This window comes from Euprymna scolopes, chromosome 8 (assembly GCF_053919585.1).
Source record: "Euprymna scolopes isolate OS-2025 chromosome 8, ASM5391958v1, whole genome shotgun sequence".
Classification (NCBI taxonomy): Eukaryota; Metazoa; Mollusca; class Cephalopoda; order Sepiida; family Sepiolidae; genus Euprymna; species Euprymna scolopes.
In genome coordinates, this window is record NC_136489.1 from 21,631,220 (window position 1) to 21,657,423 (window position 26,204).

Genomic DNA, 26,204 nt, shown 5'->3' on the forward strand with positions numbered 1-26,204 from the left:
TCTCACACACACATACACACACAACCCCACATGCATATATATATATATATATATATATATATATATATATATATATATATATATATATATATATATAAGGCGTTGGAGTGTATTGAAATGAATTCAATAAAGTGTCTGATCGCAAATGTAACAGTAAAATGCAGATTACATTTTTAAAATCGACTATATGTTACATATCTTATTGGCGTAGGTTTACGTTTTACTATTTAAAATGTCGTTCACAATACATTCATATCATCAGCGACTTAAAATGTAAACAAATCAAAGAATAAAATTCACAATATATATATATATATTTATAATACATACAATATATCCCTATAATATATATATATACTATAATATATTTATATACTATAATATATATGATATAGTATACTATAATATATATACTCTATAATATATATATACACACACACACACACATATATATATATATATATATATATATATATATATATATATATATATACATATATATATATATATATATTAAATGAGTTCTAATGCTTTATTTTTCAGGTCAGATGAAAGAATCGTCCCCTCATCTTCTGCCCAAAGATCCCCAACAGAGTTGTATTTTAACTTCGACCGATAATTATTGTTTCAAAGCTGGTGAGAAACTTTCATCTTTTCATGACTCGATATTTATTTACTTGCCTTTCTACGAAGTTAAATTTAGACGCAAAGTCGGTTTTTAATGTAAGGAAAATCCAGCTTCCCAAAAAGGGGCACTTTGAATTGGAACAAAAATAAAAATTACGGCAATATTTACAGCAATACAAAAGAATGTACATTGATTACAAACTAGTCACAAATCCATTCCAAAGAGTGGGAAAATGAGTATTGTTGCTCATCCTTTGTCACAATAACTCCAACATGTCTATCCTACTTCTAACTCGCCTAACTGTAAAAACCGCCAACTACTTACCTCACTCTCTATCTTAGCCGAAAGCTAAACGAAGATTCCATCAGCAGTTTTCTTTTACTAGAAATGTTCGTCTGTGCAACGGAATACCGAATGTCTGCTTCCCCTCTGACTATAACATGGCAGTCTTCAAATTTAATGTGATTAGGTTCGTATTAAACCGTCCTCTTGGATAACCTAACCCTATCCAACTCCCTCCAAGGCTGTTTTTGCTGTCTCTCCATCTACCTGACACCTAACCCTTATTCTAGAGTGAACTCCGTAACTTGATAAATAGTGACATACCTAGTAAAAAAGAAAAAATTTACACGCATTAATCACGACAAATAATGTATTTTGTATTTAGGCAAAAAAACAAGGAAGTAAATATTTTCAATTAATATATATATATATATATATATATATATATATATATATATATATATATATATATATATATATATATATATATATATATATATACCGTTATACATCCTAATGCTTTGGTATTCAAAGAGACTTGGGAACAAGGAATAATGAAGTTCTTCTTATTTTAAGCATCAGATGATTCTGTTGTTGACAAATTTCTCTAGGTATTTGGTTGGCGCAAAAATAATATCGTTTTTCGCTTTGAATTTGAACGTCAAAAAACGACATTATTTTCGCATCAACATAATATTTTTCTAGTCATAGTTATTTCTAGTGTTGTTACGATTCACGCAAGTACTTATATTGCTGTAATTTGGGATTGACCACAAAACATTGCTACTAGAGAATGGTGGGTTGTTCTTTGGTTATAAAAGCATCAGGGCGTTTATTATTTCAAGTCAACATTGATTCTATAAAGTTCGAAGTGTTCTGATTACTTAAAATGAATTCTCGTATTCAAAAATAATATTGGGTTTGTATTACTGTACACATAGATACACAAAAAAGTTGGCAAAAAAAACAAATACATAACAAATAACTGTTATCAAAGGCAAGATAAATTACTTTTCTACCTAACTAGATATATTTTTAGTTTTTTTATTTAATGTAACATGTTTATTCAGTTCGAAAAACATACAGTGTTCACCAATGTATTGGAAAATTAAAAATGGCGCCCGACTCTCTCTTTGACACGGGAACTTTGGGAAAAGGAGTTAAAATTTTTTAAAAAAGCTAGATAAATACTGTTAAAAACTCGCTCAATATATGTTACCGTGACATAGGCTGACATGTATTTGGTGAGTTTTTAACAGTCTTTTGTCTAGTCTTTTATTTTTACCTCCTTTTCCCAAACTTACCGTGTCAAAGAGAGAGTCGGGCGCCATTTTTTAACTTTCCAATACATCGCTAAACATTGTATGTTTTTCGAGCTGAATAAACATGTTACATTAAATAAAAACACTAAAAATATATCCAGTTAGGTAGAAAAGTAATTTATCTTGCCTTTGATAACATTTATTTGCTATATATTTGTTTGCTTTTTTTTTTTGACAACTTTTTCGAATCTATGTGTACAGTAATGCAAACCTATAATATTATTACTATTTTAAAGACACTATCCAATTTCTTAGTTTTTCTTGTTTCTTAGTAAAATATGTTCCTATTGCAAGCCTATCGTTTGCAGCATCTACGCATCCGACTAGACATTGGCATGTTTGAAATGAAATGCGTTTATTTTTCATGACGATGTTATTATAAAGAGATACCATTTATGATCTTTTCTTCTGTAGGCGACTGTCGCGCAAATGAACATACTGATAAGGGCGTCCATTATTCTGAGTTAACATGATTCTCTGGAGTTTGAAGTAGTCTGATTTCTCGTATTCAAAACGATTCAATTGTTTAGTTCTTCTTGTCTCTTAGCTAAATATGTCCGCATTTCAAGCCTGTCGTTTGCAGCATACATCTATGCATTCGACCACGGTGATTATTTGAATGTTTATTCTAAGCATTAGCATGTTAAAACATGTTAAACTATTTATTCTAAGCATTAGCATGTTAAAACATGTTAAACTGTTTATTCTAAGCATTAGCATGTTAAAACATGTTAAACTGTTTATTCTAAGCATTAGCATGTTAAAACATGTTAAACTGTTTATTCTAATCAATAGCATGTTAAAACATGTAAAACTGTTTATTCTAATCAATAGCATGTTAAAACATGTTAAACTGTTTATTCTAATCAATAGCATTTTAAAACATGTTAAACTGTTTATTCTAAGTATTAGCATGTTAAAACATGTTCAACTGTTTATTCTAATCAATAGCATGTTAAAACATGTTAAACTGTTTATTCTAAGCATTAGCATGTTAAAACATGTTAAACTGTTTATTCTAAGCATTAGCATGTTAAAACATGTTAAACTGTTTATTCTAATCAATAGCATGTTAAAACATGTTAAACTGTTTATTCTAAGCATTAGCATGTTAAAACATGTTAAACTGTTTATTCTAATCAATAGCATGTTAAAACATGTTAAACTGTTTATTCTAAGCATTAGCATGTTAAAACATGTTAAACTGTTTATTCTAAGCATTAGCATGTTAAAACATATTAAACTGTTTATTCTAAGCATTAGCATGTTAAAACATGTTAAACTGTTTATTCTAATCAATAGCATGTTAAAACATGTTAAACTGTTTATTCTAAGCATTAGCATGTTAAAACATGTTAAACTGTTTATTCTAAGCATTAGCATGTTAAAACATGTTAAACTGTTTATTCTAAGCATTAGCATGTTAAAACATGTTAAACTGTTTATTCTAATCAATAGCATGTTAAAACATGTTAAACTCTTTATTCTAATCAATAGCATGTTAAAACATGTTAAACTGTTTATTCTAATCAATAGCATGTTAAAACATGTTAAACTGTTTATTCTAATCAATAGCATGTTAAAACATGTTAAACTGTTTATTCTAATCAATAGCATGTTAAAACATGTTAAACTGTTTATTCTAAGCATTAGCATGTTAAAACATGTTAAACTGTTTATTCTTATCAATAGCATGTTAAAACATGTTAAACTGTTTATTCTAAGCATTAGCATGTTAAAACATGTTAAACTGTTTATTCTAATCAATAGCATGTTAAAACATGTTAAACTGTTTATTCTAATCAATAGCATGTTAAAACATGTTAAACTGTTTATTCTAAGCATTAGCATGTTAAAACATGTTAAACTGTTTATTCTAATCAATAGCATGTTAAAACATGTTAAACTGTTTATTCTAAGCATTAGCATGTTAAAACATGTTAAACTGTTTATTCTAAGCATTAGCATGTTAAAACATGTTAAACTGTTTATTCTAAGCATTAGCATGTTAAAACATGTTAAACTGTTTATTCTAAGCATTAGCATGTTAAAACATGTTAAACTGTTTATTCTAATCAATAGCATGTTAAAACATGTTAAACTGTTTATTCTAAGCATTAGCATGTTAAAACATGTTAAACTGTTTATTCTAAGCATTAGCATGTTAAAACATGTTAAACTGTTTATTCTAAGCATTAGCATGTTAAAACATGTTAAACTGTTTATTCTAATCAATAGCATGTTAAAACATGTTAAACTGTTTATTCTAAGCATTAGCATGTTAAAACATGTTAAACTGTTTATTCTAATCAATAGCATGTTAAAACATGTTAAACTGTTTATTCTAATCAATAGCATGTTAAAACATGTTAAACTGTTTATTCTAAGCATTAGCATGTTAAAACATGTTAAACTGTTTATTCTAATCAATAGCATGTTAAAACATGTTAAACTGTTTATTCTAAGCATTAGCATGTTAAAACATGTTAAACTGTTTATTCTAAGCATTAGCATGTTAAAACATGTTAAACTGTTTATTCTAAGATTAAAATTAAAACATGTTAATGTTTAGAATAAACAGTCAAATATTCAATTATAAATAATAATAATAATAATAATAATAATAATAATAAAAATAATAATAATATAAATAACAATAACAATAACAATAATAATAATAATAATAATAATAATAATAATAATAATAATAATAATAATAATAATAAAAATGCGTTTATTTTTCATGACGGTGTTATTTTAAAGAAATACCGTTTATATTCTTCTATTCTTTTGTAGGTGATCGTCGCGTCAATGAACAAATGGGCCTTGCGAGTATCCATACTTTATTTCTCCGAGAACACAATAGAATTGCCCGCCAGTTGAACAACATGGGGCTTGGTTGGAACGACGAGAAATTATTCCAAGAGACCAAACGAATAGTCGCGGCCATCATACAACGCATCAACTACAATGAATTTCTGCCGACCATTCTCAACGGGCAGGTCATGAATTCTTTTGGTCTTGTTAGTCCCTCGAGTGGTTTCCATAATGTCTACGATAGAACGGTTGACCCGAGTATACGAAACGCTTTCTCAACTGCGGCTTTCCGTTTCGGCCATTCTATGGTCCGGTCTTTTTTTACGAAGCGTTCATCTGATCTAAACACCGCCTTCGGGTCGCCTACGTTATTGAAAACTATGTACGGAAAGACTGACGAGATTCTCACGGTAGGTATATGAATATTCCGTTATGCAAAATTATATAATACTAGCTGTATATACCCGGCGTGTGTATATATATATATATATATATATATATATATATATATATATATATATATATATAATATAATATAATATAAAGCTGAATGTGTGTGTGTGTGTGTGTGTGTGTGTGTGTGTGTGTGTGTGTGTGTGGTCACGAATAGGCTCCTATATGGTTGATTATTTAAAAAAACTGATTACATGTAATGATAGAAGATGTATCGAGAATCAGGAATGGGTATGTTTGATCTGGCAGAACTGTGGTTCATAAAAATTGTGGGGTCTACGTTCGCGTCTGGCCATCAAAGTATGGAAATAAAAAATGAAGAAAAAAAACGTTTACAATGGTTTTTGATATAGATGTACATAAGAATACTTTTATAAGTATGTTTCAACTTAAATAGGTATGGTATAATAATATTGTGGGGTCTGCGTTCGCGCCTGTACATTATGGAAATATCGCACAAACTTTAACAAAGACTTTTCATATCTATTTGCCTAAGTATACTTTGATAACTATGTTTCAGTTTGAAGAAATATGGTATAATAAAATTATGGGGTGTTCGTTCGCACCTGACCTCCATAGAATGTAAATATGTCACAAAGTTTAACAAGGTTTTGTAAAAGGGTGAGGGTCCACAATAATACCTTAACTTTAATCTTAATTCACGTTAGCTTTTATTTATTTTTTTGAGTTGAACCATATTGTGTCGAATAAATTCACATCATAAATCTACGTTCTTATTAAAGTGAAAACCAAAAAAAAAAGTCGGAACTTTAGACAATTCTCGACACAAATTTTGCATAACTGTTTTTTTTCCTTCTCCACTTGCAAATAGATAAATAATAAAAAATAAGAACGTTACTTGTTATCGTGTCAAGAAAAGGAAAAAATCCTACTCACGTGAGTACGTGTCTTTTTAAAAACAGTTACATAAATTTTTTATTTTTATTTATATATCTGTGTAAGCTTTTTTGTCAGTGTACTAGAAGGAATTCAGTTGATTACAACCCTTTCTCTGTGTTCTTTACATTACAATAGTACAACCCTGAATCCGACAGCGCAATACTACACTGTTCAATACTGTAAAACTGAAACGAAGCTGTTCTGCTTGAAAAGGGCGCCATTTTCTTCTTATATTTATATCGATTCTTTGCTTTAAAAAACTATAGTAATTACGTGTTTACTTTTTTGATAACGCATTTTGCTGTTTCGGGTTATTTTACTAAAGTAAGTAAAGCTTCTTTATTTTTCAAAACTGTTTTTGTTTCTTTGTTTTTCGATATTTCGTCGATATTATTTAGTTAGAGTGTTTAGCAGAAAAGCCAACAAACGACTACCCGAAAAATGAATATACAAGAAATAAATGTTACCATAGTCAATAAAAGTTCAGTTCATGTTTTTTTTGTTTTGAAATAGTTTTTAATGCTCTTAACTTGAAATAATTTCAGCGAACCTAAATTAAAACGAAATTTGAGGCGATAACTACTTAAATGAATTTTTATATAAACTACACATGCCATAATTGAATATTTCTCAAGCACAAAATAACGGAAAACATTAGAATATATTTATAAATATTCCTTACGTTGACGGAACTCACTTAAATTGTTAACACAGAATGCTCAGGTGCCCCTCCTTCAAATTAAAAACGGGGCTCTCCATTTCAAAGTCGCTGACATTTTGATTGTTTTTTTTATTTTTTTACAAACAACTTAAAAATACAAACCAATGAACTTTTCTACCATAAAAATAACTGTTATTGACTATGGTAACATTTATTTCTTGTATATTTAAATTATTATATATATAACATTTTTTCTTTGTAAGGAAACATCATTTTGTTGGTCACTCTTGGCTAGGAATGGAAACAAAGTTGATATAAAAAAAATTATTTTCGCGAAAATTATCTTTACTTTCATCATATTTTGCTTAGGATAAAATTTTTGAGTATCAAAGCCTATCTCTTTACAACTTTTCCTTTTCATAACCTATCATACTTTCATCAATCACAGTCCATTTTCTGTGGGTGGTTTTTGAACACAGTCAACGACGGGTATTTCTGCTAGTATATATAAATATATATATATATATATATATATATATATATATATATATAATTACTACTTACTACCTAGCTCTACCTATGTACTGAGCACTGTTGAAGTAAAAAAATGATTATTTACGCATAAAATTATATTTTCTTATACAGGGTGGCCATAAAGTCCGTGTGCACTTTAAAAAATTTATAACTTTATTTGCAATAGAAATAATGATGCTCCAATGACACCTGTCTTACAGACTTTCTTGGACTTGCAGTAAATGATTCTTCTATTGAAGCAACACTTTCGTCACTGACACATGGCCTTCCAGACCGTGGTTTATCATGGACAGAGCCTGTCTCTTTAAATTTTTTCATCCATTTAATAATGGTGTTCCTATGAGGCGCTTTTTTATTGTATTCAATTCTAAACTTTCTTTGTACAGCAATAGTATATTTCAATTCAGCCAACCAAAGGACACAGTTTACTTTTTCCTCAATTGAAGCCATGGGATCAAATTGATTTTGATAAACAAAAGAAAATAGTTTTACTTATTTGTTACTTATCTTAAAATTGTTACGAATTTTGTGGTGAAAAATTATTCAATAACTATATTTAAAACTAGATACATGAAACTTTATAACATTTTTTACAGATTATTTCTATCGCAAATATAAATAAAGTTATAAATATTTTAAAGTGCACACGAACTTTATGGACACCCTGTATTAATTTGTCATTAAATGAAATAGTCATATATATATATATATATATATATATATATATATATATATATATACATATATATATATATATATATACACAAGACGTCATACATGACGTCATTTGCCATGACACCATGTATATCATGTATGACGTAATGTATGGCATCAACGTCTGAGGTCAGTATCTATGATGTCATGTATGATGTCATTGCTATGACACCATAGCACGTGTATTATACGTATATATGCTATGACGTCATTGTGAACAAACGAACAAAACAGACAGAAATACGGATTTATTATAACAGATGGGAACAATAAGCATAATGTGAGATATTACTTAAAAAATCGATATGCCCGCCATCATTCGCCATTATTTTCTCAAGCTGCTTAGGAATCGCATTAATTGGTCTTCCGAGAAACTCTTGTGGAATGGTAAGAATCACTTCTCATAGCCGTCCTTCAAGTTCTTCTAATGTCGCTGCTTTTAAAAATAAACGTGTTCCTTTAAATAACAACGCAAAAGTCGCATGGTGTTACACCAGGGCGTTTAGCTGGCCATTCATGCGGACCACGTTGACATAACCATCTCCCAGAAAAGTGATGACTGAATTAACACTGCCATTCTACAAAGGTCCCTAGAAAGATCAAGTGATGTGTTTCCCGGGTGACTTGAGAAAATATAGGCTAATGGTAGTCATGTTTATCAATCCTCATCTAAAAAGTTTAGAAACATAAAGCACGCCATGACAACGCACTTGAGAGTCTTGTCGGCAGTACTTTACCCAAGATTCATAACTGATTTGGATCTTTTTCGACCTTCTAACCCTAACCAGTCCTAATTCTAATCTATTGCTTTAGTCAAAAGTTAACATAAGACCAAAACATAATGCCACAATACCATTTTCTGTTATAGATGAGTTTTCAAACTCGCATACAAATGTATTTTCAGAACAAGCACGAATCGGTTGATGCGTTCGTTCGCGGTCTGCTGTCAGACTCCGCCCAGAATTCCGACCGTTTCATGAGCACTCAGTTGACGGATCATCTCTTCGAAGACGTTTTCGGTAACAGCCTTGACCTGGCGGCTTTTAATATCCAGCGTGGGCGTGATCATGGACTGCCCCCTTACAATATTTGGCGCCAATGGTGCGGTTTTTCGGTTGCTTCTCATTTTGGAATCGGGCCCGGTGGACTTATCGATCACAGTCGTGAATCTGCAGAGCAAATCAAACGTATCTACGTGTAAGTGGTTCTTATCTTTCTCAGTTTTTTTCCTTTTTCTTCTTTCAGTGTCACTGTTTGAATCTGACGAAATTTGAATTATATTTACTTGTGAAGAATATATCAGACTGAAATTTTATATTTTCCTGCTAGTCTTTTTAACTTTTCTGTAATTACGTAACTCTGTATATGCGCTGGCATAAGTAAAGTTTTTTTGGCTTATATAAATATATTATATTTTTACTTCCTTCTCTAACATTACGGGTCTACATTTCAGCCTTCGAGAGATCGAAATCCAATTACGCGAAACTAAACCTGACCTGTTGTTTTGTGAAACAGGCATTAACTGCTTCCTTTGCCGAATTTTCTATGAACAAACTTTGTTCCTAGAACTTCCCAGTTGTGAAAATCTGTTCCGTTAACCTACTTTCTGGCTGACTACAAGTCCAATGTAAACTTTCGAAAGTTAGAATAGCTACAACTGTCATTTCATGCCCAAAAGTTGAAAACGAATTTGTTGGATAAATACAGTTAATACTTAATTTTGCAAGAATGGCGAACAGAAATTTAATCATACATCTGCCTTACTTTTAATGCTAGGCTTATTTATGGTGTCTTTTAAATTTAATAAAAACCCTTCACAATTTGATGACGAGGAGATCTTGTTTATTAAAAAACTATATGTAATAAATATTGTCCGTAACTTGATGTCTACCACAATAAAAAACACTGTTTTCCGAAACGATCGTACAGATAATTGATTTTGTTGTTGTTCCTTCTTATGAAACGTATTTTTAATTTAATTATAATTTGATTTTTAAATTTTAAATTATCAATCACATTACTTATATATATATATATATATATATATATATATATATATATATATATATATATATATATATATATATATATATATATATATATATAGCGAGGACTACAGAGCACCAATCTGTCCATTGGGTAATCAACATAAGAGATATTAATCAATACATATATATATATATATATATATATATATATATAGAGAGAGAGAGAGAGAGAGAGAGAGAGAGAGTAGGAATGGTAATTAATAAAAACCTGAAGAAAGTGATCAATACTGTTGTAGAGCAAATATGCGTTTCATTTTTTTTATTTCCGTTTTTTTTCTGTTTAGTTACATTATTGTTTCAGCTACTCGGCTGTTTTTCGCGGTGTAGTAGCCTCATCAGACTTTACAAAAGTGCTTGTTTAACACTTCTGCAAAGACTGATGAGGCTACTACACCGCGAAAAACAGCCGAGTAGCTGAAATAATAATGTAACTAAACAGAAATAAACGGGAATAAAAATAAAACGTATATATATATATATATATATATATATATATATATATACTTCTATAAATTCGTTTTTCTTTTGTGTGTATTGATATTCATATTAAAAACCCTCGTTTTTATTTATTTAAAAAGAAAATACAATTTTCTTATATGTTGGTCGTGGAATTGCATTCACTAGCAAAAGATCTAGCTAATTTGCATATTCTTTTAAACATTCATTTTAATTAATTCCCAATAGTCGCTTCGGTTTTTTAATGAGATAATCATCTTTAGTTAACGATTATGTGTAATTATATTCATGCAGATATTCTACATGATTTATACTTGCATAATATTTGCGTAAAAAGTTTATAGTAAACACAAAATTGTTTCCATATATATTTATGTATACGTATATATTGTTGTTGAACAAATTTTGCCTACCAAACTCCTCCTAGAGTTTTTGGTATACAGACAGGAAACTTCATATATAAAGTATTTGAATCCATGTAAAACTTTATATTTGTGTTTTCGCCCGGAAAAATCGGTGCAAAAGTGTGAAAATTAAAAAAAATAAAATTTGCCAGGTGAAGGTCGAACGTCGGCATTACGAATGCATAACGTAATAGCTATTGGTTCATGTTTTACTTTTTAGCCTTTCAGTAAACATGTTTTCATAGCCAAGTCATTGATGGTAGAGGCAAAATGAATCGTGAGCTGAACGTTTTGGTTTCGATTCTCGGTGGTGGCGCATGAGTCTTTTTTTATACTTTTTAAATCATTGCTATATACTGCATCCAATCTATCTATCTATCTATCTATATATATATATATATATATATATATATATATATATATATATATATATATATATATATTGTTGTGGTGGCACCCACTTATTTGCATATGCGAATAACATAACACTATAAATGGCAAGCCTAGGTTGGCCTTGGTGTGTCTTACTCAAATGCCACCGGAAGTGACGCCGAAGAGCGTACATGTCCTCCCACCAAGACTCTCTGACTCGACACCGTCATTTGTACACATTGTAAATATACCTTTTTCTTTAACACACTTATTATTGCGTTATCTTGTTGTTTGCGTCTTCATTGTATTTCCTTACTAATTATTGTTCAACCTTGCAACCACAACAGTTGGCGACGAGATATGAAGCGTCAAATATAACAGTTTGACGAAGAACTATTTAAAAAAAAAAAAAAAGTACAACGCAAAGGTTGACCATTTTTTTAAGGAATGCAAAGTGTTGACGAGCAAACGGATTTTACTTTAAAGAGAAGTTTCAACTCAAGTGAAAAAAAAAACTCTAACGTGGCAAAAGCGACAATTTACGCCGTTTCTGGGAATCCGACTTGCAAACGAATGTAAAAGTGAATTTTTGTTTTGTCGCTACACGACAAATCTTACTAAAGGACCAACTTGCAAACGAAAAGCGAACTTTGTTCTGTCGCAAAAACGACATGTCAGACCCGTATTACGAAAAGCAAGGAAGTAACCTACGAAAAAAGTTCACCAGTGGATTCTAATTACTGTTCTCCGTAAACAAAACAACAACTAAAGGACTTTTTAATTAATGTTTTGGTTGACGTCGGTACTAAAAGGAAATACCACAGCTAAAACTAAAATTCAAGGAAAGGATTTTTTTTCTTGAAGTTGTCACTGAATAACGGATAATACAGTAAAACATCACGGAAAAAAGGTCATCTCAATTTAAGAGGTATTTTAATTACTAAAATACTAGAGAAAAAAACTCAAAGAACTAAATGTACTGCATACATTTATTCAATTGTGACACGATTAAAAAAAAAACTTTTATTTTGTGGAAAGAGTTACTTATTAGTAAGTGCCTAAAAACGGAAAGTCAATTCCATTTCGTGATTCCAGATAAACCTGTTTTATTTTTTTTTTCAGCGTGACTCGCAAAAAGAATATATTATTGCAAGCAGCGATATTATTATTGAAAACAGGAGCTTACAGCAATTTGCTTTTTTGTTGTAACCCAAACCGGTGTATATTGTACATGGTACAATATTTTTTTTAACTACACACTAAAAAAAAAAAAAAAAAATGGAAGACTTATCAAAAATGTTCATGCAATTTTTACAAGCACAGGCTGAGCGGGATGAACGCAGACAAGCTACACAAAACGAGCTTTTGCAAACACAAATACAGGCACAGGCTGACCGCGAGGAAAAGAGAGAGGACAGATTATTGAAATGGCAGCAGGAACAAGAAGAAAAGCAGAAAATGGCACAATTAAAGCAGAAAAAACTGCAATTGGAACAGGAAGAAAGGCATAAGAAACTACAATTGGAATATGAAGAAAGACAAGATGAACGTTTTGCTAAAACACTGGAACTACTAAAGAGTAATCGAGAAAATGTCGATAGTGTTAATTTCTCCCATACAACTATTTTTAATAGCATGGACACATTTCATTATGTGCCTGAGGAAGAGAAGAATTTTGAAGCATACTACGCAAGATACGAGGATGTTTTTCAACTGGACTGTAAAAATTGGCCAAATAGTAAGAAACTGGGCCTCTTACTCAGAAAATTGGGTACATCAGAACACAGCAAATTCGTAGATTACATATTACCTAAAAAAAACTGCGGAATTAGAGTTCATGGAAGCTGCAAAATTACTAAAAGAATTATTTAATCCAAATATATCTCTTTTTCATAAAAGATGGCTGTGCATGAATCTAAGAAAGATGGACAACCAATATTATTTGACATACGCATCAGTTGTCAATAAAAACTGCGATAATTTTAAGCTTGCAGAACTAACGGTAGAAGATTTTAAATGTCTAATCTTCGCTCAAGGGTTAGTTTCCACGAAAAATGCAGAAATACGCAGACGAGTGTTGTCTAAGCTGGAATCTGAGCAAGATTTAACCCTCCAGAAATTAGCAGAGGACTGTGAAAGGGCAATTACACTAAAAAAGGATTCAAAAAATATAGAAGAATCCGGAGTGGCATATGTAAGAAAAGTTAGAAAACCATACGCACCAACCAAGAACTTTACAAATAATAGCAATGGAACGGGATATTCCAAAGATAATAACCATAAATATAGTACAGAATATAACAAGCCTCTTCCTAGATATAACTGTAAGAGATGTGCAGAAAAGCATTGGGAATCAGATTGTCCTTATAAGAAGAAAAAATGCTACATTTGTAAGAAGGTGGGACACAAAAGCGATTGCTGCAGATATAAAGATTACACCAGAAAGAGAGTACAGCAAACAAAATCAAATACAAAATTAGACAAAGATCGGCGAAAATACGTAAAAGTGGAAATATTTAAAACATCAATAAAGTTACAACTCGACTCCGGCTCCGATGTTTCTATAATAAACATGAATACGTGGAAAAAGTTGGGAAAACCGGCCATGATGAAAACTAGTAAAGCAGCCCGGACGGTAACTGGTGGTGGTATAAAATTTGAAGGAGAAGTTGTCCTCCCGATAAAATTGAAAGGGATTTCGAAGAAATTAAAAATATTCGTACTAAAAAATAGTGAAAATCTGTTTGGAATAGATTTAATTGAGAAATTCGGACTATGGGATAAGCCAATCAATACATTCTGTAAAAAATTAGAATTTCTTCTCCAACAACAGTAAATATAAAAGACGATTTAAAAGAATTAATTCCTGAGGCATTCACCACTAACTTAGGTCGCTGCAATAAATTCAAAGCCTCGTTTGAACTTAAAGAAAACGCCAGCCCAATTTTTAGAAAAAAGCGAAATGTTCCGTTCGCTGGGTTGGAAAAGATTGATAAAGAATTAAATAGATTGGAACAGACGGGAATTCTATCAAAAATAGAACAGAACGAGTGGGCAGCCCCCACCGTATACGTAAAGAAAAAGAATGACGAAGTTAGAGTGTGCGCAGACTTTTCGACCGGGGTCAACTCCCTATTAAAAGATCACCATTACCCCCTACCAAGCCCAGAGGAAATATTCACGAAGTTGAATGGGGGTAATATCTTCTCCAAGATAGACTTGAGCGACGCGTATTTGCAAATACCGGTCGAGGAGAATTGCTCAAAAATACTATGCATCAATACGCATAAGGGATTATACAAATACAACCGATTGCCTGTTGGCATCAAAGTAGCGCCTGCCATCTTTCAGCAAGCGATGGACACCATGCTAAGTGGTTGAGTGCGCATGTGCATACCTGGACGACATTGTTGTCAGGAGCAAATCCCTAGAAGAACATAAGGAACATTTGAAACAAGTATTTACTCGAATACAAGAATTCGGCTTTAAAGTAAAAGAAAGTAAATGTGACTTTTGTATGAGCGAGATTAAGTATCTTGGACACATAATAAACAAACATGGACGGCGTCCAGACCCAGATAGATCTGCGGCAATAAAAAATATGCCAGCACCCGATAATGTAACAACCTTGCAGAGTTTCTTAGGACTCGCAAATTATTACCAATCTTTTATTGAAGGAATGCATAACTTGCGAGCCCCCTTAAATAATCTGCTTAAAAGGGATACACCGTGGAACTGGACGCAAGAATGTTAAACCGCTTTTGAGAAAATAAAGAGGGCACTAACATCCGAATTATTCTTAACGCACTTTGACACAAACTTAAAAATAGTCGTCGCTAGTGACGCTAGCTCCTACGGCTTAGGAGCATGCATTCAACATATTATGCCGGATGGGTCTAGAAAACCAATAGCGCACGCTTCGAGAACGCTGATACCAGCCGAAAGGGCATATTCACAAATCGAAAAAGAAGCGTTGAGCATAATCTTTGCCGTGACTAAATTTCACCGATATTTATATGGTAGACAATTCATACTTGAAACCGACCATAAACCGTTAGTCACGATCTATGGATCAAAAACAGGATTGCCGGTATACACCGCAAATAGATTGCTGCGCTGTGGTACAATACTACTTAATTACGATTTCCAGCTACAATATCTAGCATCAAAAGATTTGCCATGCGGATGGACTGTCAAGACTGATACCACAGAAACACAATCTGGAAGAATCAGTCATTGCAGCAATTCGGACAAATGTTGAAGTAAAAAATATGGTAGCAAACATCATTAAGGAACTACCCGTAACTTTGTCGGACATTAAAAGGAAAGCCGAGAAAGACGAATATATAAAGGACATAAAAGAGAAAATTATAACGGACACAAAGGTGCAGGAAGTTTTCTCCATATGTGACGATGTGTTACTGTACAGCGAGAGAGTGGTAATACCCAAAACATTGCAGAATAGGATGTTAAGAGATTTCCAGACAGGACATCCGGGGATAAATCGAATGAAGTCGTTAATGAGAAGCTACGTGTACTGGCGTAACATGGACACTGACATAGCGACAACAATTGATAAATGTAAAGGATGCCAGTTAGCGGCAAAATCTCCACCTATAGTACACAAACCTTGGCCGAAAACCGACCAACCATGGTCGAGAATCCACATGGACTTCGCTGGTCCAGTAGGTGAAAACTATTATTTAATTGTAGTGGATAGTTTCACAAAATGGCCGGAGGTAATGCGTTGCAGGAATCCAACAACGAACAACTCAATAGGGTTCCTACACGAGTTGTTTGCAAGATTCGGTGTACCAGACACACTGGTCACTGACAACGGAACGCAGTTCACATCCGCAGAGTTTAAGGAATTTTGCGACACGTTCCAAGTGAAGCACATCACGACTCTGCCGTATCATCCAAGGTCGAACGGCCTCGCGGAAAGGTTCGTGGACACGCTAAAACGAGCGTTAAAGAAATCCATTGGAACACCAACAGAAAAAGCTTTGCAACAATTCTTGTAAGTATATAGGATTACACCACATCCTAGTACACCATCAAACATATCACCAGCTGATCTAATGTTTGCCAGAAAGGTAAAATCAGCGTTTGACAAACTATTGCCAAGGCAGGCAATTATCCGAAACACTACACACACGAGAAGAAAGAAATATAACTCGGGAGATCGAGTATATTTTAAGTGCTACAGAAATAACACATCTTACTGGGAATGTGGAGTAGTGGATAAACGCATTGGTGATTGTACATACATGATTAAAGGTCCACAGAATATACATAAAAGGCACCTAAATCAGATTTAAAAAAAACGTCATATCCAAGATGATGATGATACGACAACAGTCGAAGAGGAGGACACCATAGATATCATATACGAATCTTTTAATTTGGAACCGCCTCAAAATGCACCTGAACCCCGAAGATCAGGTAGGAAAAGAAAAGTGAATGAACCATTAATGGTAAACCCAAAAAGAAAAAGATGTTGAAATCTGTGTGACTTCAAATCTTGGGAGGGGGGTGTTGTGGTGGCAACCACTTATTTGCATATGCGAATAACATAACACTATAAATGGCAAGCCTAGGTTGGCCTTGGTGTGTCTTACTCAAATGCCACCAGAAGTGACGCCGAAGAGCGTACATGTCCTCCCACCAAGACTCTCTGACTCGACACCGTCATTTGTACATATTGTAAATATACCTTTTCTTTAATACACTTATTATTGCGTTATCTTGTTGTTTTCGTCTTCATTGTATTTCCTTACTAATTATTGTTCAACCTTGCAACCACAACATATATAAAAGTGAAAATATCTGTCTGTCTTTTCTCTGTGGTAGTTAAGGAAGACTGTTATACAGAACGGCATTACCGTACATATTCACACTTTTTAATATATACATATGCACATAACCTTATGAACAGTATATAGGGCCCGAGCAAAGCCAGGCGGAACTGCTAGTATCTATAAAATTGAACGTGTCTGTGTGTGTATCTGTGTGTCTGGGTACATTTCCCTACGCAATGACTCTGTCAATTTTAAGTCTACAGACTCGAAATTTGATATACAGAGTACTGAGATTTGGGAAAATTTTGTAACAGTTTTGGTCAGAAATTTGGCTGTTAGGGGGTCAAAGTTCAACGATTTGACCTTTGAGAACTATTCTCCACCAATTTTGGGTCTAAACACTTGAAATTTTAGATATAGGTTCCTTGGACATGGATCTAACTTAATAATTTGATTTGAGCTCCAAACAATAAATGTTAAGGGGTCATAATAGGGTTAAAGTTAAAAAAATTGACCGCTTTTTTTTTCAACATACAAACACCCGGACAACGCCGGGCTGAAATACTAGTATATATATATATATATATATATATATATATATATATATATATATATATATATATATAAAGCTGAACGGCTGTGTGTGTGTCTGGTCAGGAATAGACTCCTATATGGTTGACTATTATAGAAAACTGATCACATATAATGATAGATGTATCGAGACACAGGAATGGGTATGTTTGATCTGGCATAATGATGATTTTGTGGTGTCTGCGTACGCGTCTGGTCCACAAAGCATGGAAATAAAATATTTAAAAATTAAAAAAAACGTTGCAAGTGTTTTTGATATAGATGTACATAATAATACTTTGATAGGTATGTTTTAACTTAAATAGGGATGGTATAATAAAATTGTGGGGGTCTGTGTTCGCGCCTGGCCTCCATATCCATAGAATGGAAATAGAAAAGTCTTTATTAAAGTTTGTGCCTATCTATCTGCGTAAGTATACTTTGATAATTATGTTTCAGTTTGAAGAAATATGGTATAATAAAATTATAGATTGTTCGTTCCCGCCTGACCTCCATAGAATGGAAATATGTCACAAAGTTTAACAAGGTTTTTTAATATAGATCCACAGAATATTGTGATAAGTGTTTCAGTGTGAACAGGTATGGTATAATAAATTATGGGGATTATCTATTTTATTTTTACTTTCATCATATTTTGCTTTGGTTTTGATACCCCCAAATTCGAAGCTATCTCTTTACAACCCTTCCTTTTCATAATCTATCATACTTTCATAAATCAGAGTCCATTTTCTGTAGGCTGTTTTTGAGCCCAGTCAACGACGGGTACTTTTGCTAGTATATACATATATATATATATATATATATATATAAGTAGATTGTAGTTTGCTTGAAGCATTGTTGAAGAAAATTATAAGGTAAAATTAAAAGCCAAGAACAATGCGAGATTTTTTTTTCATATAGAGTAAAATTAAATGAAAACAAAAAATAAATTTATTTTTTTTTGTTGTTTGTTTTTTCTTTTTCACACAAATTTTAACTCTAAACAACAGTAATTTTTTTTTTTTGTATTCAATGGTGTTATAAATCTCAATATATTTCAGACCTATTAGTCCTTTTTCAAGAGAAGACAGCGGAAGAGTGTTCAAAATTGGAAAAGCAGCCGCAGAGTTTTCCACGTGATACCGCGAAATATAGAACAAAAAATGACGTTAGGAGAACGTTAAAATAAATCAGTTGGTGCTTGAAATACTTGTTGCGTTTGTGAATCAAGGGAGATGACTATTCAAGCAAGGGTTTTTTTTTATTTTTGTTTTTTTTTATTATTATTTTAATTATTGTTTTTCTTATGTTTTAAACTTATATTATAAAAGCGGAGCTCAATTCCAGTCTATTGTTTAGTGTGGGAGTATTTTTTGAAATAATTAAAGATTCGAGGATACGAAGTTTGTAGAGAATAGGAACGACCATTAAGACGAGACACACAAAAGAGTGACACTGTCGTCTGATTAGTAGTATATATAGAGCACGCACGCACGCACCGGAAGAAGAACGACGACTACGACGATAGTCGACTCGGAAACCTTACATGGCGCTACGAACAGGATTTATTTTTCAACATAATTTCTTTTGCACGATTTTTGGAGTATAATGGCGTCAGGACAACACGAGGACGGCCAATACATGCAGTTGATTCAACAAATAATAAATCTGCAAAGAGAAAACAATGAGCTTCGCGGAGGGAGTGCCTCGAGTCGGTCTAACACCAAGAAACCAGACCGGCCACGTATCGAACATGGATTCACCGACGCGGACTGGGCGCTTTTCATCGACTCGTGGGCCCGATACAAACAAATGTGCGGCCTTACCGACCCCGTGGAAATCCGCAATGAACTAAGGACAGCCTGCTCAAATGAGGTAAATAAACTTTTATTTGACTTAGTTGGGCCTGAAATCCTCAATTCTGTCACAGAGGAACAACTCTTAAGGCATATACAGTTCATTGCGGTGAAAGGTCTACACCCGGAGGTGCATAGACATAAATTTCATAACATCAGACAACAGACGGGGGAGGGACCCGCACAGTTCTTGGCAAAGCTTCGGTCCCAGGCACGGTTTTGCAATTTCACGGTTCTGTGCCCCAACGAGAACTGCCGGCAAGCCGTAAACTATTCGGAGGACATGGTAGCTGGCCAACTCGTAGCCGGTCTGGCAAATGCGGAGTACCAGTGTAAATTGCTGGCCGAAGCAAATATTCTAACCACTGTGGAGCAGAAGCTTCACAGGCTGGTTAGTTTAGAAACTACAGAGACGTCTGCTCCTCAGTTGCAACGAGGCTCAGAGGGACACTCGACTTTTGGCCTACTAACAACCGAGAAAAAACCATCTCGGAAGGAGCAGCCGCTCAAAACCCCTCAGAATAGTCCTTGTGAAGGGTGTGGGAGGACCTCACACCCCAGTGGGTTAAAAGGGCGGAAGAACTGCCCGGCGAGGGGGCTAAAATGTTTTAATTGTGGCGTCACAGGCCACTTACAAAGAGTGTGCCGGAAACAGGAGAGGTCGACGGCGGAGTCAACAAACGATGCCACACGTCAATCGAATATTTTCGGCAGCAGAATGGAGGGGGCGCCGGCATGTTACAATCAAAAAGGTAGAATAGCAGCAGTGCCACACCTTGCATGGAGCAGTGGTGGGTTCAGGAGAAGTCCCCCTGAGCCACCACCCTCATTAATGGTCGATGTGTCCCTGATACCAGAGTCCCAGGCTAAATTCGGGTGCGCTTTGGATAAGGGAGTAAGCCGTCGAAAACACCGCATCCAGGCCATTGCAGATACCGGTGCCCAGACGTGTTCGAGTGGCCCAGAAATATTGAAAATATTAGGGTGCACCAGCAGGATCCTGATACCTACCACCCTCAGGATACGGGGAATCACAGACGAACCCCTAGATATCAAGGGGTGGTCCTGACTCAGATTAAGCTCGGTCAGAAGGAAACGCGACAAGTGATCTACGTTTCAGAAAACACGTCAGGATTCTACTTGTCAGAATCGGCTCTCAAAGACCTAGGAGTAATCAATCGCGACTTCCCGCATCGAGTATCAAAGGCCGATTTATCGGCTTCAGAAAGTGGGACAGCACCGTGTGGATGTCCGAAAAGAGAATCCGTCCCGGACAAGCCAGCGAGGATCCCGTTTACCCCCACTGGAGATAATAGGGAACGGTTAGAGAAGTGGTTACGTGAACACTTTAAGTCCAGCGCATTCAACACCTGCCCCCATCAACCGTTACAAGTCATGTTAGGGAGGCCGCTGGATATAACTTTTACCCCGGGGGCGAAACCATCGGCCATACACACACCCATTCCAGTCCCTCATCACTGGAAGAAAAGGGTAAAGGATGATTTGGATCGAGATGTTGCGTTGGGTATTATCGAACCGGTACCAGCAGGCACACCTACGATCTGGTGTTCGAGGATGGTAGTCGCTCCAAAGAAAGACGGGTCACCAAGAAGGACGGTAGACCTACAAAAATTGAATGCAGCAACGATGAGAGAGACTCATCACACACCGTCCCCTTTTAATCAGGTGTCCGTGGTGCCTGCCCAAACCAAAAAGACTGTCTTGGACGCATGGAATGGGTACCATAGTCTGCCACTCTCCCCAAAAGCCCGGGACGCGACCACGTTCATAACGGAATGGGGTCGTTATCGGTATCTCAGGGCTCCCCAGGGTTTTCACGCATCTGGGGACGGGTACACGCGCCGGTTCGATGACATCACAGTTGACATGCCTCGAAAGACCCGGTGTATAGACGACACACTCCTATGGGACAGGTCCTTAGAATTGGCTTTCTGGCATACTGTGGACTATATTACCCATTGTGGTAAAAGTGGGATAGTCTTTAACCCTGAAAAATTTCAATTTGCTGACGATGAAGTTGAATTTGCCGGCTTTGTGATAACCTCGGACGGCGTGAAGCCAACTAAAAAAATGACGGAGGCTATTCTCAATTTCCCGACCCCAACGAGCATTACTGGTATCAGGTCCTGGTTTGGTTTAGTTAACCAGGTGTCGTATACATTTGCACAGGCCGATATAATGTCCCCTTTTCGAGAGTTGCTGCGGACAAAGAACCGTAAATTTTACTGGGATGACACATTGAATAGACTTTTCAAAGAGTCGAAGAGGAATATCGTTCAGAAAATCGAAGAAGGGGTGAAAACCTTCGATATGAACAGAGCGACCTGCCTTTCAACCGACTTCAGTAAGGTTGGCATTGGGTATTTTCTGTTCCAGAAGCATTGCCAATGCCCAACGGAATTAGGTCCCAACTGTGGTAAAGACCACTGGAAGATGATTTTGGCCGGGTATCGCTTCACGAAAGATGCAGAATCTCGTTATTCCCCTATAGAGGGGGAGGCTCTAGCGCTGATTTATGGCTTGGAGTCTTGTAGGATGTTCATCCTGGGATCCCCAGACCTATTGGTCACCGTGGACCACCAGCCCCTAGTGAAAATTTTCTCGGATCAGATCCTTGAGAATATAAAAAATCCCCGCCTGTTCTCATTCAAGGAGCGGTCGTTGATGTACAGGTTCCAGATTAGGCATGTTCCTGGGAAACTCAACGCAGCACCGGACTGCACATCCCGATACTCGGCGCCGTCAAGACACAGCAGACTAAAGGGCACTGACACTTCCCAGCAAATCGAGGGGAGTATACAAGCATCCATCATAGCTGCATACGCACATGACCCCAAGTTCCGAGCGATCACCTGGGATAGGATAGTCGCAGCTGCAGCCAGCGATGAGGAGTGCCGAACGTTGGCGTCATACATTCAAGACGGGTTCCCAAGGTCACGCCAGGAACTACCACCAGAAATCAGGCAATTCTGGCCGATGGCAGACCAACTATATTGTCTGGAAGGGGTACCCATAAAAGGGGACAAAATTTTGATACCAAAACGGCTTAGAGCCGAGGTGTTAGAGGCATTACACTCCGCCCATCAAGGGGCGAATGGTATGTTGGCTAACGCCAGACAACGGTTATTTTGGCCTGGTTTAGACGCCAGCATCCGACAAACAAGGGCGCAATGTCGGAATTGCAATTCGATCGCCCCATCCCAGCCTAGGGAACCACTAATGCCACCCATAAACCCGGAATTCCCATTTCAAAAGACAGTCACTGACTTGCTAGATATGCACGGGAAAAGTTACATGGTATACGCGGACCGATATACCGGTTGGATTAAGGTCGCACCACTACCATCAGGAAGGGCTGCAGCGGTGTGTAACGCCCTGAGGGTTTGGTTTTGCACGTATGGTGCGCCGGAGGAAATATCATCCGATGGAGGGCCACCATTCGATTCACTAGAATACAAATCGTTCCTAGAAGACTGGGGCGTAAAAAGGCGCATATCATCTGCACATTACCCCCAGAGTAATGGCCGAGCTGAACTGGCCGTAAAAACGGCCAAAAGAATGCTGATGGACTGCGTTGATGGCTACGGACACCTACATCATGATCGGGCAGAACGGGCGATGATGACTCATAGGAATACGCCCAGTCAGGACCTTGGATTGTCGCCGGCGGAAATACTATATGGTCGAACAGTAAGGGGCCATCTCCCCGCACTTCGCAAAAAATACTGCATCCACAAGCGTTGGACGGAGACCAGAGATTTGAGAGAGAGGGCGATGGCGAAAAGGCACGTACTTAACAAAGAACAGTACGACATACACAGCCGCCCCCTCCAACAGCTCCGAGTCGGCGAGTCTGTGCAGGTGCAGAATCAGGAGGGACCAAATCCACGACGATGGGCGAAAACTGGGAGAGTCGTCGAGACAATGGGTAACAGGCAGTACAGGATACGGTTGGATGGTAGCGGCAGGATCACATTACGCAATCGCCGTTTCCTCAGGAAAATCAAACCGGTCATGGATACGCCGGAGTATCCATCCACTCAACAAGCCCATCAACCACCTCCCCAAACACCAAGAAGGGAGGATAGCAAACCACCGTGCAACATGCATGAGATGATGGAGGTGGAAGAAGCTGATTGTGACACATCAGAAACAGATATGGAGGTGGACCAAGATCCGATCAACCACAAGCCAATGCAGACGAGTCCGGTCCCACGACGCAGCATGAGGGTAACACGAGCACCAAGGCCACTTTCCCCTCAAATGCAAGGACCAACTCACTACTACACGGAATTCTCCAGTCACATGACCACAAAACGACGGTAGTGTGGTCACATGGTGGAGGGAGGGCATGTAGAGAATAGGAACGACCATTAAGACGGGACACACAAAAGAGTGACACCGTCGTCTGATTAGTAGTATATATAGAGCACGCACGCACACACCGGAAGAAGAACGACGACTACGACGATAGTCGACTCGGAAACCTTACAAAGTTGACCTACGTTTCTTGAAGAAGCAAGAATGTTGATGTGAAAATCTGGTTCTGAATTAATGCAAGTGCGAATATGTTTATAGAGCGACGAAGCAGTAGTGTTTAAGTGCTCTTTAATGCGGTGGTGAAGCAATCTGGTAGTGCTTCCGATGTAAGATGCACTGCATTTAGCGCATTGTAGGTCGTAAACAACGTGATTCTTAAAGCATAAACCTGTGTGTGATATTGGGACCTTAGAGAGTGAACAAGGGGAAGGTGTATGCGATGGATGTTTTCGGTTGAGCTGTTGTCTTAAAGTAGATCCAGTGTGGATGAGTTGAATGTTGAGTCCCTCGCTGCGGATGGCTTTTCGGATTGAAGATGAGATTTTGTCACTGAGGAAGGGTAGTTTTAGAAAACAATTGTTAGAGAAGGGTCGGGTGTTGCGTTTTTTCTTTTTAAGTGAGGATAGTATCGTATTAGGGTAGCCGTTTAGTGAGAGGGTCTGTAGGAAATTGTTAGTGTGTGTATGTTTGTCGGAGATGTTAGTGCATTTGTCTTGTATGCGTGAGATTTCGGCATGTGCGTAGTTTAGTTTGTCCTTGAGAGGTAGTGCAGATTTGAAATGTACGAAGAGGCGTTTGCTGGCGGGTTTTCTGTAGAATTCAGTGCATATGGCACATTTTTTTTTATTTGTATTTTAAAATCAAGTAGAGAAAGAGATTCAGAAGAGTCTGGGTGTTCTATAGTAAATTTTAAGTTTGGGTCGGCGTTATTGAATTTGTGGAAAATGTTAATAGCTTCTTCGCGGGAGTATTTGATAATTAAAATGTCATCGATATATCTAGTAAAAAGGAGATAAGAGTAGCAGGTACTAAGGGTGTGTCTTTCGAGTTTGTCCATATAAGCAATGGCAAGAATACCGGATAGACTGGAGCCCATGGGTAGTCCAGATACTTGTTTGAACGTGTTTTGTAGGAAAGTAAAGTAAGTGTTGTCTACTATAATACGGAGGAGTTGTAAGAGATCTCCTGGAGTAATTCCGAAGCATTGTGGGTTTTTAGATGCTATAATGTCTGCCATGAGATTGATGGCTGGATGTGCAGGAATGGAGGTGTATGAAGAAACGACGTCTAGGCTAAATGGGTATCTGTATAGTTTGAGTAGATGGTGTGGTAGATCGTTGAGTCTGTTAATTACTTGGTTGGAACTACTAACATGGGCTGGGAAGGTAGAGAGTAGAGGTTTAAGTAGGCGGGATATTAACCAAGAGATTTTATAAAGGGGACCGTTAACGCTTGAAACAATGGGTCTGATCTGTGTGTGTGTGTGTGCTATTTTTGTGGGTTTTAATAAGGTGATAAAAGGTAGGTAATTTGCTGTATTTAGTAATAAAATTTAGTCTGTGTTGTTTTGGGAATTGAGCTCCGCTTTTATAATATAAGTTTAAAACATAAGAAAAACAATAATTAAAATAATAATAAAAAAAACAAAAATAAAAAAAACCCTTGCTTGAATAGTCATCTCCCTTGATTCACAAACGCAACAAGTATTTCAAACACCAACTGATTTATTTTAACGTTCTCCTAACGTCATTTTTTGTTCTATATTTCGCGGTATCGCGTGGCAAACTCTGCGGCTGCTTTTCCAATTTTGAACACTCTTCCGCTGTCTTCTCTTGAAAAAGGACTAATAGGTCTGAAATATATTGAGATTTATAACACCATTGAATACAACAGAAAAAAAAAATTACTGTTGTTTAGAGTTAAAATTTGTGTGAAAAAGAAAAAACAAACAACAAAAAAAAGAAATTTATTTCTTGTTTTCATTTAATTTTACTCTAAAAAAAATATCGCATTGTTCTTGGCTTTTAATTTTACCTTATAATATA

At 35.9% G+C, this 26,204-nt stretch overlaps 1 protein-coding gene across 1 annotated transcript in view; it reads left to right on the forward strand.

The window, feature by feature from the left end:
* Nucleotides 1–26,204, forward strand: part of LOC145283500 (salivary peroxidase/catechol oxidase-like) — a 94,248-nt gene that overhangs the window by 55,564 nt on the left and 12,480 nt on the right. The window contains exons 9-11 of the mRNA XM_080132325.1: nucleotides 544–636; nucleotides 5,029–5,459; nucleotides 9,216–9,508. Of these exons, the coding sequence (XP_079988451.1) occupies nucleotides 544–636; nucleotides 5,029–5,459; nucleotides 9,216–9,508 (817 nt within the window). The remainder of the gene's footprint in view (nucleotides 1–543; nucleotides 637–5,028; nucleotides 5,460–9,215; nucleotides 9,509–26,204) is intronic.